This window comes from Lacerta agilis, chromosome 5, assembly GCF_009819535.1.
Source record: "Lacerta agilis isolate rLacAgi1 chromosome 5, rLacAgi1.pri, whole genome shotgun sequence".
In the NCBI taxonomy this organism is placed as follows: domain Eukaryota; kingdom Metazoa; phylum Chordata; class Lepidosauria; order Squamata; family Lacertidae; genus Lacerta; species Lacerta agilis.
In genome coordinates, this window is record NC_046316.1 from 46,431,039 (window position 1) to 46,446,591 (window position 15,553).

At 38.2% G+C, this 15,553-nt stretch overlaps 1 protein-coding gene across 3 annotated transcripts in view; it reads right to left on the reverse strand.

Moving 5' to 3' along the window:
• Positions 1 to 15,553, reverse strand: part of ATRNL1 (attractin like 1) — a 505,113-nt gene that overhangs the window by 237,750 nt on the left and 251,810 nt on the right. For all 3 annotated transcript variants that reach the window (XM_033149571.1, XM_033149570.1, XM_033149569.1), the window contains one exon: positions 11,310 to 11,388. In XM_033149571.1, coding sequence (XP_033005462.1) covers positions 11,310 to 11,388 — 79 coding nt within the window. The remainder of the gene's footprint in view (positions 1 to 11,309; positions 11,389 to 15,553) is intronic.

Genomic DNA, 15,553 nt, shown 5'->3' on the forward strand with positions numbered 1-15,553 from the left:
CTCTCTGACCACACCCTTCTACTACCACACCCACTGCTGGACAGGTTTCCCTTTTATACCGATGACAGCCAATCAACTGACAACACATGCCCCAGCACTCCTATAGAAAGTATTGGAGGCTGATAGCATCAGCCAGTGGCACCAGCTAGTCTCACTTTTACTAGCAAACTCAGGCTTGCAGACTTACTTTCGTACACAGCATTCTGTGGATCCCGACAATATGATGCTATTAGTTGAATTGCATTCCAATAAGCCTATGTTTTTTCAAGCCTGATTTGTAGGAATTTGGTTTACGTGTGATAAAACACAATTGCAACATCATGCTGTTGAGTGAGGACAGGCAAAGCACTCTTAAGGCTCCCTACTGTTGTCATCAGAGGAGCTTTGCATTGTGTCTACCATGAGAGTTGCAGTTGGAAGTGACATAGGACAGGACCTTTTCAGTAACAATCACCAGCTATTTTTAAGACTACTTTCTTGTTTTCAGGCTTTCTGTTTTGATTACAGTATTGTTGCTGCATTGGATTTTTAGCTTTTACCTGTCACTTTGAATTGCTTTTCTCGATTTTATTTGTTTTTATTCTGGGGCATAAGCCTCGGCAGTGTAATATGGAGGTCCTGGGCTGCCCCAAAAATGTATTGCAAGGCAGCAGATAGATTATTCAAAGGGTTTACTCACAAAGCCTTTCTCATGAATGAGTGTAACCGCAAGGCAGTGGAGGTTTCAGATCAGAGTTTGCTTTCTCCTAGATGGGCTACCTTCCCCTGCCCCTCATTTCAGCATATGCAGAAACCACCTTCTTGACCGCTGGATCCACTATTGGTCTTGTCCTCTCAATCCACTGGAGCCTGCCTTCACATGCAAGGGACAGACAAGTCCCCAACTCTCTGATGATTTAAGACCCATAATTTTGGTCCTCTTCTAATGGTCTCGTCCAGAAAGAATAAGCACACCGAAACACAGCTAATCTATGAAATTTATACTTCTCTGAATTCTGCAATGCTGTTTTACAGCCATATAAATGTGTACAAAAATGCTTATAATGAGTGTGTGAACGTACAAATATACTTATGGGGGAAATTGCTTGCAAAAAATGTGCTTATTATAATAAATGTGCAATGATGACAAATGTTTGTGAGCACTCTTTACAGTGTGGGGTGTTAAGGGAGGGGCAGTGCTCTTTCTGGGGTACTTTGTGTATTCCAAAGAGCTTACTATGTACTATTTAATATTAAATCTTTATAGGAAATAGAAACACAAAGTCAGTGACACTCCTAACAGCATATTTACAGCCTTCTTTCACAGAAGAACTAAGCATTAACCTTGCCAAAGAAATCCTGAAGCATTTTTCTCATTTAAATTGTGATTTTCCCTAGCTTTCAATTGAGTATTACTGCAAATCTCTAAGTTGTATGAAAAACAAGCAATTTCCTTATCTTACCATTAGTCCCACATAACTACAATCATATTATCTTCTCAGAAACTTGTATTAAATATGCAGGACACACACTACATATAACAATAAATTGCTGCCAGCCATGATTATGTGTACCCGCATTTATACAAGTTATTTTATTGTTATCATAAATGCCAGCCATTCAACATCAAAGGCACCTTCAGTTGAGATTTAACAAACATCTATCTTAGAAAAGAAAACTGCAATTGCAATAATGGAGCATATTAAATATGTTCAGCAGAGTAAATGGAAATGAGACTAAATGGAAAACCTTGGGAAGTGACCAGTGGTATCAAAAGAACAAATGGAAATGAGACTAAATGGAAAACCTTGAGAAGTGACCAGTGGTATCAAAAGAGCAAAAGCATGTATGGGAACTGCAATCTAAAATATCATAATTTCACACTCCCCCACCCCCTTGTATGTGGAAAAAACTGTTTTGCTACCCTTTGCCAGATCTTGGGAGAATGCAGCTTCCAACCATGCAAATTGTATTGGCAATTACCTTGCTTAATAAATAAACACAATATATAATATGATTTATGAGTGAGTGGTTCATTGTTTTGTTGATAAACTACTGAATACCTCTGTTCCAGCAAGTTAAGTTATTTATTAAACTCATGAACCACCTATGCCAAAGCCTCTAGGCAACTTACAATAAAATAATTAAAGATATCCAATGTAAACAAATACAACCTTTCAAATTAATATGGCATAACCAGCCTTAAAAAATGAACAAAAAAATTGCCTCCTCAAGGACAGACCAAAGAAACTCCATAAATGATGCTAAAGAATACAAATAAAAATGTAAAAATTGTTTAACAATCTGAAAGAGGTGTCCCTTCAGGTACTAGTATCCCAAGCCATGCAAGGGTTAATCCAGCAACCTGAATTGTTGCCTTCCCAGGCACCAACAGGGTTCAAGCAGAAGACACTAAGAAATGCATCAGCAAATGCCCCATACTATTTTCTCATAAATGGCACAATGTGAGTGAGAGAAACAGAGTGAAGTTGGATGTGTTTAAGACAACAAGGTAACAGAATATGGAACTGAGATTCCATGATCACTGTCCTCAAGATTCCCTTCTCTAGCTTCAGCTTACTGCTTCAGCCACCTATCTTCTGGTCTACAATGTGTTAAAACAAACTCTTCAGGAGAATTCATGGCTTCCAAAGATCTGAACAAGGGATGTAGCTGAGCAGTTCCAATTTGGAACTGTTTGGAATTATGCATTGAACCCAACCCATAGCACAGTTTGCATTACTCACAATTGTAGCTTCCCAGAGAACATAGGCCCTCCTTAGTAGCTATCTCCTTGTGAAAATCAAATACCCATGAATTCTCCTGCCTAAAAAGCTGTTCCTCCATCAAGGACACAATCAAGGCCACAGCAAGCATCTTTCTCCCTATTGTTGCTGTCTTAAAGAATGAGCCAATTATTAAGCTGGAAAGCCAGAAGGGTTTGAAAACTATGCAATGCATCAATCAGAGTGTCACATGTAAAAGTATCAGCCTGTAGGGCAGACTTCCTTGGTCTGTGCTTTCTACAAGTCTGTTCTTTTTTTGGCTCACACAGCTGAACTGGAGAAGCTATGTAGATGAGACCTTCAGGGACATGGTGCCCTGACCCCAGCCTGACAGATACTCCCCTCTTAGAGACAGGGATTCATCGCTCCAAGAAAGTGTAAAGTGATCTTTTAGAAGGATCCCATTCCCTTCTAAAACAGATATTCATTTATATTCTGAGTACACCCTTCTAGGGGTTAGGAATAGAGAGAGAAGGGTTTGTGAGGGTGTCATTTCCCCCAGTGAAACAGACTCAAAACCTTTCTTGAGTCCAAGTCCAAGTTACAGCATTGTAGGGTCTCCTAACAGTACTTGGGCTAGGCTTAGGGCCAGGAGAAATTCTAGGGAAGGCTGATCTTGAGGGCTCCCTGGTAGGAAGCAGCGTGCAGATCCTGGAAGAGTCTTGCAGAACTTATTGGTAGCTGTCACTCTTAGAGCACTTTTAGATGGCCTGGTTCATTCTAATTTGTTTCCCCGTAACTTTCCTTATCCTTATACCAGTGTCCATGTTGAGTCCTGTTTACTGGTACCAGAGCCTGCACTGGTACCAGAGCCTGCAATAAACCCAGATGCCAACTTTGCTGCCACATAAACCCGGATAACACCATTACTGGTCCCAACAACATCAAACACACCATCTCAGGACTATTTAATTGCTCATCTTCCAACATTGTGTATACAATCAAATGCCAACAGTGCCCTTCAGCTCTCTATATTGGACAAACAGGCCAAACCCTACGCCAAAGGATAAATGGACATAAATCTGATATCAGGAATCACAAGACAGAGAAACCAGTAGGAGAACACTTCAATCTCCCAGGACATTCTATAAAAGATCTCAAAGTAGCTGTCTTAATACAAAGAAATTTCAGAAACAGACTGGAAAGAGAAGTGGCTGAATTGCAACTAATCACCAAACTTAAAACCATGGAGAAACCTGGTTTGAACAAAGACATTGGATTCTTATCTCATTATACATAACAAAGCCATCTTTAGCCATCTCACCCCTTGCCTTTCCCTGCAAGACTAATTGCAGCCGTTTAGAGTCGTCAACAGGTTTTCCACACTTATCAGCCTATCACCCATTCCCACCACCCTTCTGAGTAATACCCCTCCCCACTCCCCCACTATATTTAAGGATCTGGTGACTTCTGTTTCAGTGTACCTGAAGAAGTGTGCATGCACACGAAAGCTCATACCAGGAACAAACTCAGTTGGTCTCTAAGGTGCTACTAGAAAGAATTTTCGATTTTGTTTTGACTATGGCAGACCAACACGGCTACCCACCTGTAACTGGATCTTTTGAGAGAGATTCACCAGCCTTCTGGGAATAAGTTCTGTGGCTGGGATTTATGGGACTTCTATCTACTTCCTGCTCACCCCTGACAGTTTACTATATTCAAATACAGTTCCTTTATGAGCTTCTGCTTTGCATTTCTTTGCTAGCTGACTGTACCCAGACCAATCTCAACTCTTTCCTTCCTCACCTGTGTCCTCACAGAACTGCCGCAGCTGTAAGTCAAGGTACTGAGTTAAGTCTGCTAGCAGCAACTTGCATACATCCTTTAGAGAGCTGGAACACTGCCTTCCTTGTTCTTCCTTAGTTATTCTCCACTTATGAGAGGAAGCAGCAGTTCCCTTCTCTTCTAGGTGCTGTGGGAATCCATCAGCCTTGCTACCCACAGCTGCCACCAATCAAGCTTTGAAGGCCTCTTTGGCCATAATAGGAAGAAAATTTGTGCTAGCCATAACCCACTGGGAAAGGGAGTAGAGCCTGCCAGCTCTATCTCATATATAGGATGGAATTCATCACCAGCAACTGCAAATGAAGCTTCTATATGGCTTAACTTCCTAAGTAATGTCAGATCCAATTAACGATTTATTCTAAGTATACATCCCCAAATAAAAATACAGTATATAAATGGTTTCATTGTGTTGATTACTTGTGTTTCATCTGATTTAACTCTCTTGTTCACTATACTCATACCAAAAGAACCAGCTCATTTTTCACAACTGACTGGTGCATAAATTGAATAGCACAAATAAAAAAAAATGGTCCGTTCAAATATTCATGATATTCCCTATAGTATCGTTCAACAGTCCTAAAATAACACTGCATCCATTTTAATTAGATTTTGCATTTCAAAGCATTCTTTCCACACACAGGCTGATTTTATATGTCTTATATCAATACTTGAAGATAAAAGAAAAGCCAAAGGTTATATGTAAATTATTAATTATAAATAGGAAAAAAGTATGGTTAATTTATCTTGGCATCCATGTTAAGCAAATAAGCAGCTGCTCAGAATAATGACATTATAATAAATTATGGTCTACAGTGAAGATTTTAGTTCATGACAAAGATAAATAACATTCTATAGGATGCTGTGGTCTCATCAACATTTGAGCATCATTTAGCTGTTAATCCAGTTTCCCCCATTCAAATTGTCCCCCCTTTTAAAATCTTTGCTCAAGTATTGTGCAAAAGCACACAGGCAAATCTGAGTGATCAAAAGAAAAATGTATATAAAAGGCTAAGCTCCTGACATGCCCCTACTACCCCACTGCAAAAGAAATTAAAGCAATTGTAAATCCTCAGCTCACACTTTTCAGATTGTTTCCAATATATCTGGTGTAGACTTTTTTTTTAAAAAAAAAAATGTGATTTGGTTGTACAGTTTTCTGGTTTTGTGCAAATCTGAGGGAATCAAAAGAAAAACGTATTCCTCTGTTCAGGAGCACATCAGAAATCATAAGTACAGCTGAAAATGAAATGAAAGCAGTGAGGAAGTAGGGCGAATGGAAAGGAAAGTAGTAGAAAATGACAACTGATCCACCCACTGAAAAACACTGAAACAAATTGTATGTGAAGGCCAATTTGAGTGGTTTGGAAATTTCCTCTAATTTACCGGATTATCCCTGTATCAGGTAAACTCAAATTCACACATGGAAAGCATTGAGATTTGATTGTCATGTGGACTACACAAATTAAATGGGGCAGAAGGAAGAACACAGTTAAACATGGTGTTGCCAACCCCTATGTTTGTAATATTTACCAGACTTATAAGTCATTCTCTATAAACTAAAATATGTTTATTTCACAGATGGCTCGCATCAGCATTTCATGAGATCAGTGGCCTCAGTTTGCATCTCTTGCTGGATCACAGCACAGCTTGCCAGGCAGGAATATAATCTTGCCAGCTCAGTGCTAAGTGGGTCCCCTAGAGTGAATTGGCAGGGTAGCCAGGCCAGGACTTGGGGTCTCAGGGACAGCTCTGGCTGATTGCATATAGGCTTGGGGGGGGGGGACAGCTTGCTGCTGTGATGCTGCTTCCTACTAATGTATATTCAGTATGTTAGCTATGATTATTTAATTAGACCTAATAAAATTACTCACATAATGATTTTCAATTATTTGGAAACAACTTTGTGCTGCTCAAAGAATTAAAATACAAAAGAGTGGTTTTTGTATACAAAGAAGAGTGGTTATTTAAACAAAAAAAGTGGTTATTTAAAAGGACAAAGAAGGTATTGACAGGGATCCAAAGAGTTAGTCTAGATAGGGCTTGGGTGAACCCAGTGTTTGCTTTCCCCTCTGCCTGTCTTTGATAAGTAAATGCTTACTAAGCCACCTCATAAAAAGGTCTCTCTGTGGAAAAAATCAGTTCCTATGGAGTCACAAGCCCAAGCCATCCTGGGTATAGAGAAGAATCAGCAGTTATTTCGATCCCAGCTCCTGTCAGTGAAAATGTAACAAGCCACTGAATGTGAAAACTGAATCTCCAGTTTTGACCTGCATTTGCTTCTTACTAATAACCACATGACTAAAAAAAAAGCTCCAACTATAATATTCAACGTCAATAACATCAAAGCCTACACTTATGCATAAGAGACCTATAAAGAAGAAAGCATTCACTTATAATACCACCACTTAAAAGTCTCTTCACTAAAAAGCTGCTGAACCTCTGGCTAATTACTTGCCTCAACTTTTGCAATGGATGTATAAATGCCCAATTCCAACAGAATATAAAATTGTCATTAATGAGGATGCACAGGGCCACTGCATTTCAAAGCAGTTCTGTTTCAAGTACTGATGAGGTGGATTAGTTAATGCAGACCCTTAACAAAAATAATTCATAAACTAGAGATTATTCACCTTTGAAGGCAGACATTAATTTTGGTGGCCAACTCCCAATGTTACCTCAAATGGAGAGCAGAACACCAGGAACAATGCTAGTATTAATTCCACAGACACTTCCCACATACAAAATATTTTGTTCAGAAAAATGGAAATAACATTTACTAGAGAAAAATAGTTATTTAATTATGTGAACAGGGGTGAGGAACTTTAGGCTCACTATACAGTCCTCAAGACTTTTTCAAGGCCACAGCTCTCACCAGTTGTGCTCCTTTCACTCCTTGAGTGATTTACAATGCCTTCTACACCATTCAGCCTAAGAGCCTGCCCAGCACTGTAGAAAGACATGAAGGAAATGGGCTTGGAACATATAGCAACCAGAAGCAGGATGCAGCAGCAACTACAGTGGTTTTGGGGCATTGTGCCTTAACATGAACTGCAAATGAGGGTCCCTGACTGTGAGAAGGCTTTCAAGCATGTCCATCTGTGAACATCCTGATATTGACAGGCACCAATGATAAGCTTAATATAGCTTTGAGTTTGGCTCATGAGACCTTACATCTGCACACAGTGCCTGAGACAGGCACAACCCATCCTTCAAATGAAGTTGCAAGGAAATAAACTGCCCTCTGGTCCACTCCTTGGGCATTAAAGTTGGGTCTTGCATGCTCACCCTACCTCAGCATTGAAAGACTTTCCCTCCCACTCACCCTCTATTGTAAACCTCTGACTCCTCTGCAGAAATGAGTCTGTTGACCAATGACATTGCTATGGACTGTTGCTCATTTTAGGGCTGGGGAGGAATTTTGCCTACATGCAATCTGACTTTAATTGTGGGGGGTTTCCACCTACCTCATAACAATCATCACAACTTATGAAGATGGGAGAGGCACTGGCTGAATCCTTAGGAGGAAGAGGCACTCTACCCATTCTATATGTATGGGAATCCCCTTAAGTGACCCTGGAGGGTAGCATTCTCTGTCCAGAAGCCCAGCTTGGGGGCTGAAGGGCCAGAGCATCCCCTACCAGTGGCTGAATGGGGCCCACCAGAAATGGTTCATGCCATGAGGGACCCCAGCATCAGCCAACCCCTGTCTTTTAGTGAACAACATATCAGCCAGTAAGTGGGCTGGTTGATTAATGGATATATGACCAACACCTACACCAAATCTATTCTGCTGTAATCAATAAAGTTGTGGCCTAATTTCAATCCAACACCTCGCTATATGTTGTTATTTGCCACATGCTCCCCCACCCAGAGCTTCACTGGACTTGGTCTACAAAGAAGTAACCACCTCTGAACATAATGGAACTAACTACCATGAACACATGTATAGAAAAATATGATGTAAATTTGCTGAACTTAAGTCCATTTTAAAATCAGTGAAATTTGGGTCCCTTTGAATAGAATAGGAACTGAATCCAACCATTCAGGATTAGTAAACACTTGGACACAATCATTACTCAAATCTCTGACATGTATTTAACCATAAATAGCAAGACAACGTGATATTAACTATGTTTACAGGTATTTTAAAAAATAATAATCCAATCTCTCTATTGGCAGAAAGAACTGTTTAGAATAATTGGCAGGGGTTGTGTTTTAGCTCTCTGTCATATTAATTCTAACCAAATATATTAAGTCATGCTTCATAAGTGATTTGTGTATAAGCATGGATAAAAATAATGGTTTGTTCAAATAATCAGAATATTCACTTTGGTATTTTTGCTGTGCCTTAATATAAGATTAGATTAGTTTTAATTAGCTTTTGCATTTCAAACCATTCTCCTCACACATAATATAGTATTATGTGACTTATGTTGCATGCAGTTACATGCAAAGAAAGTCCAGAACAGGAGCACTTGATTATGAAGAGCCTCTACTCATGAGTAGGAGCTCCCATGTTGGACTTTTTCTGCATACAACTGTGTGCAATGCATAGATGTTGAAAGAAGGCAATGTGATGTCAAGGGAGGAGCAAAAGACACAATCCAGCTCTACACTCTTTCATGTGTTCCTCAAGTGTAGAGCATATAGGCTACAATCTTCAGTTTGTAGATATAAAAGGATGCCCTTTTTACGCGAAAGGTTGACACATGCAAATCTGTATCATTCTGCTCAGCATTTAAGTACAAAAGGAATGTGTATTTGAAAGAGTTTTCAAAACATGTTTCAGACCTAATCTTTTTTGGAGGGCATGTGTGCTATGTTTTGTGGAAAGTTTAACAAACAACAGTACAATGGAAGTCTCAACAGCTACATCATAGTTAAATCAATTTCTTTGCAATTAAATATTTTTTCCTATGACTCTGGAACAGTATTCATTTTCCCACGTCCCAAATAAAATAATGTTATAAATTGACATAATTAAAGTAATTAAGATAATGGTCAGATGACATCATTATCATTCTACAATCAATAATGAGCTATTGGAGGTTTTAAGGAAGATTACAAAATATATCAAGCTATTTTAAGAAACTAGCTAGCTAAGCAATAAATTGGGGTACCCTGAAGTAACTATTTAGTCTCTGATAAGTAACTATTTGCACAATTTTATCCTAATGTTACAGAGTATAATATTCAAAAGATATATGAGTATTTAATTTCCATTGACACCCCCCCCCCCCCCGCTTATGAATAATTATACATGAATTACTTTGCATACTGGTGAGACACTATGCACCAGTGGAAAAGCACTTCTGTTCACACAAGGAATTCTCCTGAATCCCACCCCCATGAAGCTCCCTGTGCCCACCCCATGTCATTCCTCTGGAGAGGGACTCAGGAATGGCTTTTGGAAGGCCAAAGTGGCTGCAGTGGATGAGAGGAATCAAGAAAGCATAATTTCATGAGCAGAGTTGTGTTCACAATTCCAACCCGATATCGCTTACTAATAAATGGACTGGATACACTTGCACAAGTATTTCGTTGTGTCCAAGTCATTATGTCTGAAAGTTTGACATGGAAGCTTTGACATCTGCAGGAGTGACATATTTCTAAGATCAGTTTAGCCGGTAAAACATTTATTCTTATCACAGTGATTCTGAAGTTTCTCAGAGCAACAGTTTCAAATCACCATCTGATTTATTCAGTACTATTATACTGTCATGCAAATGCTCATTGAGTCTTAAAAGATCCAACCCAATTTAAGCTGTGGATGCAAATGATGATTTATTTATTTATTTATTATTTTAATCAAGGTGTGACCACAAAGTGTCCTCTTTTGCAGCAGCAGCTTGAACTGAAGCTATGGCTGTAAGTGCAAAGAAAGATTCAAGAGTGCCATCTAAATGTATTTCAGATTCTTATTTTCAAGCTTAATACAGCAGGCACCATAACAGCACTGCACATCACTTCATGTATACAAAACCAGGCAGAGGGAGAGGTGGGGCAAATCCAAAGCTATGTTTTGCTTTTTAAAGTTAGGTGCTCCTACCTGCCCTCCAAACAAGTCAAGAAAAAGGGGCAAAATATCCAGGAGCACATGTGGAAAGACCAGTTGTGGACAGAGTACACCAAATACATGAAAACACAGCAGATAACAAACTAATCTGACCTTCGACAACTTTGAAAAATTGCAGCTTACCCTTAAAAGATATTTTTGATTTATTGTTTACAAAGAAGATGTAAAAAAGTAGCAGCACAATTTTTTCACAGGTCAAACTTGTAGTAAACTAACCACATTTATCCAAGCAAAGAAGAAGAAGAAGAAGAAGAAAAAGAGGAGGAGGAGGAGGAAGAGGAAGAGGAGGAGGAGTTTGGATTTGATATCCCGCTTTATCACTACCCTAAGGAGTCTCAAAGTGGCTAACATTCTCCTTCCCCTTCCTCCCCCACAACAAACACTCTGTGAGGTGAGTGGGGCTGAGAGACTTCAGAGAAGTGTGACTAGCCCAAGGTCACCCAGCAGCTGCATGTGGAGGAGCGGAGACATGAACCCGGTTCACCAGATTACGAGTCTACCGCTCTTAACCACTACACCACACTGGCTCCCAGTGTGTAGATTATCCTGCGCTGCTTGAAAATGGCAAGAAAAAAAATGTTATGTGTGAAAAGACTTAGTTTAATTTCCCAAGTGTGACAAGCAGGTTGCATGTTCAGCTCTGAGACAAAAAACCATCATAGTAATTCCAGTGTTACTGATACCTCTCTTCGCCGAGAAGCCCAACAGGTTTGTTTGATTTTCCAGACCACAGCAGCGACCAACAACAACGACAAGAAACAGCTGCAAAAGTAAAACATGAAAAATGAATGAGAGACTAGAGTGTTGTTGCACAACCCTTTCTGAAAAGCATTGACATTTGATGGTAGGAAGGCAATAAGACTGGGGAGCATATTCTAACAAAGGCAAACTAGCAACAAAACAAAAACATAGTTCACTAATCCCTAGTTCTCTTGCTGTCCAATAACAGATACCACTTATCCAATATGTATATCCAGAAGCTATAATTTGGTCAAATATTACGGTGGTCAAGAGCACAGCAAAAACTTGCATTTATTTACTGGCAGATGTTCTGCACTGCTTTCCATCACTACAAATGACCAAGGAAGTTTACAACAATAATATATCACAATCATTTTGTACTGAAACCAAAGTTGAGGGAAAGTGCCTTCTTACCATGCACTCCTGACAACTAATTTTTATCCCCAATGAAACTTTTGGGGAAATATTCAAGGACATTTTGTATTTATTTATGGCATTTCATATGCCACCACCCTTTATAACTAAAAATCCTAAGGCAGTTTGCAATGTAAATAAAACAAAACCAGTTTTTCAGATAAAGCTAAATAAAGGGAAACTGCAATGGGGCAAATCAAGGGGAGGGACCTTTCCCACCAGTAGCAATTCAAGGCTGATTCTTAGAAAACTGTTATTACAGAGAATCACAAAGTTCTCAGAGAGAGAAAAGAGTCAGATGTTCATATGTCATAGACTTTTAGGCTATTACTGTCTCACTTGGGGTTGATTACTGGATTCCCCACCACCAAAATACTTTAAAAAGTAAAGTAGATAAATATCAACAGTGAAATTAAGTTTGCATCAATATAAAAAGTGGGTTAAATTACTTTTTTTGTTCTTAGGCTCCCAATGCTTTCATGCTTTTGAGGTCCTGTAGTTTCACAGTATTCAGGGGTTTTAGATGGTCAAGATATTAATTTCTTAGATTGCTTGGGTTGGTAAATCAAGCAATACTAGTTTTTTCAGTGCACTGTGTGATATGCTGTGAACAGCATTTAAAATAAAATTGTCCTGTTACACTTCTGTAGAGAACAGCACTTCAGCAAAACCAGTTTTCATAGAACTGCAATTACTGATAGGAGGAAAGAAAGTGTACAAGTTGAGATGCCTCAAAATTATTGGGGAGTTTTTCCCTTTTTCAGTTATCTGTAATTTATATCCTGGGAAATGGGAGCAATTGGAGAAAGGTTTATGCTCATGGTACTTAGTGTCTTTCCTCTGATGTCTTCCCTTGTGGACTCCAGTTTGTGACAATAAGCATTCTGGCTGGGTTGCCCCAAGCATTCTGGGTAGCTTCCAACAAATATAAAAACATAATAAAATATTAAACATTAAAAATCTTCCCTATACAGGGCAACCTTCAGGTGTCTTCTAAAGGTTGTATAGTTACTTATCTCCATGGCTTGGGGGTCACATAACTCCATACCCTCCAACATTTTCAGTTGAAAATAGGGACGTCCTACCATATCCTCCAATATTTCTCTGATTAAAATATGGATGTCCTAATGAAAAGTGGGACATTCTGGGATCAAATCAGAAACTGGGACAGCATCTGTAAATCCAGGACTGTCCCTGAAAAATAGGGACACTTGGAGGGGCTCTGAATTACATTCACAAGTAATGTAATTTCCTTAAAACATGGATACCAAAATTCTGCTAGAGAATATAAATCCCATGGCTCACATTTTGGAATTGTACACCAACTTGCAATTAATGCAGTTTCCCTAATACTATTGCATGTGAGCACTTCTGGTCATGCATAGAGGTTCCAACACACCACAGGAATTTATTACTTAACTATAGGGTGTTTGATGTGACTGAAAAAAAACTTTTCTTATTGTTGTTAAAATCATTCATTATAAAGCCAGCCTATATGTGGTAGTCCACTAGGCTTTACTCAGAGTAGACCCATTGAATTAACAACTATTTTGAATTAATGAATGCTTTTGTTTGTTACTATGTTATGCATTTTTGCATTTTTATATTGCAAACCACCCTGTGATCCTTGGATGAAGGACAGAATAGAAATTTAATAAATAAAAATAATAAATATGACCATGATCCATTAATTTCAGTAGGCAAACTCAGAGTACAACTTATTTGATTGAACCTTTTATCTGTATCTGCATGTTGTGCTTTATTGTTAAAACCACATTTACAATAAATACTTTCTTTTTCTACAATTTATTTATTTCTTACATACTTCTAGCCTGGGAGCTATGCACACTGGACAGTGCTTGGTTTGACTCCACCTAAAGATCATTTGGGGAGAGTGTGTTTTAGTAACCATGTGGGTGATGGTTTCACAGAGGGATTCCCAAATACACACATCTATCAATCACTACCTTAACATTAATGCCATAGACTCTTTGTTGTGTTACCCTTGCACCTTCTGACTGAGATTGACAGACTCTCTCCCTGCTGAAGTTCCAGCACTAGATGAAGACTTTCCTATTTCAGCAAACATTTTGAAGCAATCTTCTGTTTTATGGTAAATTTAAACTGTTCATATTATCTGTATTTTTAAAATATTTTATGTACACAGCTTAGAAATCTTGGACATTAAGCAGTATACAAATGCCTTAAAGAAATAAAATGAAGAAGTGATAGGATCCTTTATTTGCAAGCAATAGAAGTGATGAAGATAGTTTCAATCTATCATCCATTGAAACAAATGCTGAAACTCGCATTGATTATATTTTATGTTTCTCACTAGGATACGTTCAGAATAGCACATGTATCATTCAATGCACAAAACTGCAGCAAACAATCAGAATACTTAATAATAAGCACATTAGTTAACAATTTGGTGGTGCCATTTCCTGATCAAAAGCAAAAGTGTTCAATCAATGGTTTCCCTTTTTAGTTTACGATATGTGCTTTCAAAGCATTTCATAACTATAATGACAGCATATTCTGCTCTGGTATGCTAATGAGGGGTAAAAAACAAGATATATGGTAGAACTCTATTCATTATCACTATATTTCCTCAGCAGACAACATACAGTATTGTTACTCAAGGCTGTAATGAATTCCAGCTGTTATAGATCACTTGCCCATTGTAACTGAATTAGTATTCATGTTTAATTATGCCAATTTAAAATATTTATGTGCCTGTACAGACACAGACACACTTCACAACAATTATTTGTATAAATATACTTGAGTAATGAACATTAGAAATTCAGGAAAGGTCTGATAAAATACTAACAGAAAAATCAAATGTCCTAACATTAACCTATAAGCCTTTTTATTTGGAAAATATTTTTTAATCCATACTTTCCATGCATAAAATATTTCACATGCTTCCAAGGCTTTTTGTATTAGTTTGATCAATGTATATTTTCAAACAATTTTTAATACATTCCATTCTATTTGATTTATACAGAAATATCAAAATAACAGCAACTAAGAGACCATTATGTTGAAGGCTTGATGCTAGTATAAACTTAAGTAAAACTGAGTGGCAGAGACACTACTTTCTCAATTTATCTGTAAATAAGTATTGCTGTAAAATGTATTAGAGATAATAAAGTTGTTAGATGATCTTGGATTTGTTACTTGTTCAGCCTCAGTTTGACTTTGTTGTGAATGCTAACCTGGATCAGTATTATAAAAATACTTAATATATGAAAAACGCTCTAACGTGATTAAATCATTATCATAAACTAGCTTATCCTTGCTGTGAAAACAACAGCAGCAGCTGCAATCTGAACTTCCTAAACTGTTTGTAACTTGCATGCATGCAAAGGGATTCTATGTGAAAGGATAAAAAATGATATTTCACCTCACAAACAATCTTAATTGATTCTCATTTATTTTATGCTTGGATTTTCTGGAGCTGGGAGTGTGAAGAATCTTGGAGGGACTGGTTGATGACAGAAGCAGAGTGAGTGAATCACAGCTACTGGTAGTAGTTTGGAAGCAGATTATATCATGACTGATGTGTAAAGTACTGGAAGTCAAAATCCCAGGAACGTAACATCGTTATCTCACTGCTGGCTGAGAAAAGATGCTTCTGCTACAATAGCCAAGGGAATGAACTAATTCTTAAACAATTTTCAGCTGCTTAAAAGGTCTCCTCCTCTTATTGGTGGATCAGATTCCATGCACCTGCTTTCCAAAATTCAACATCTCATTCAAGTCTTAA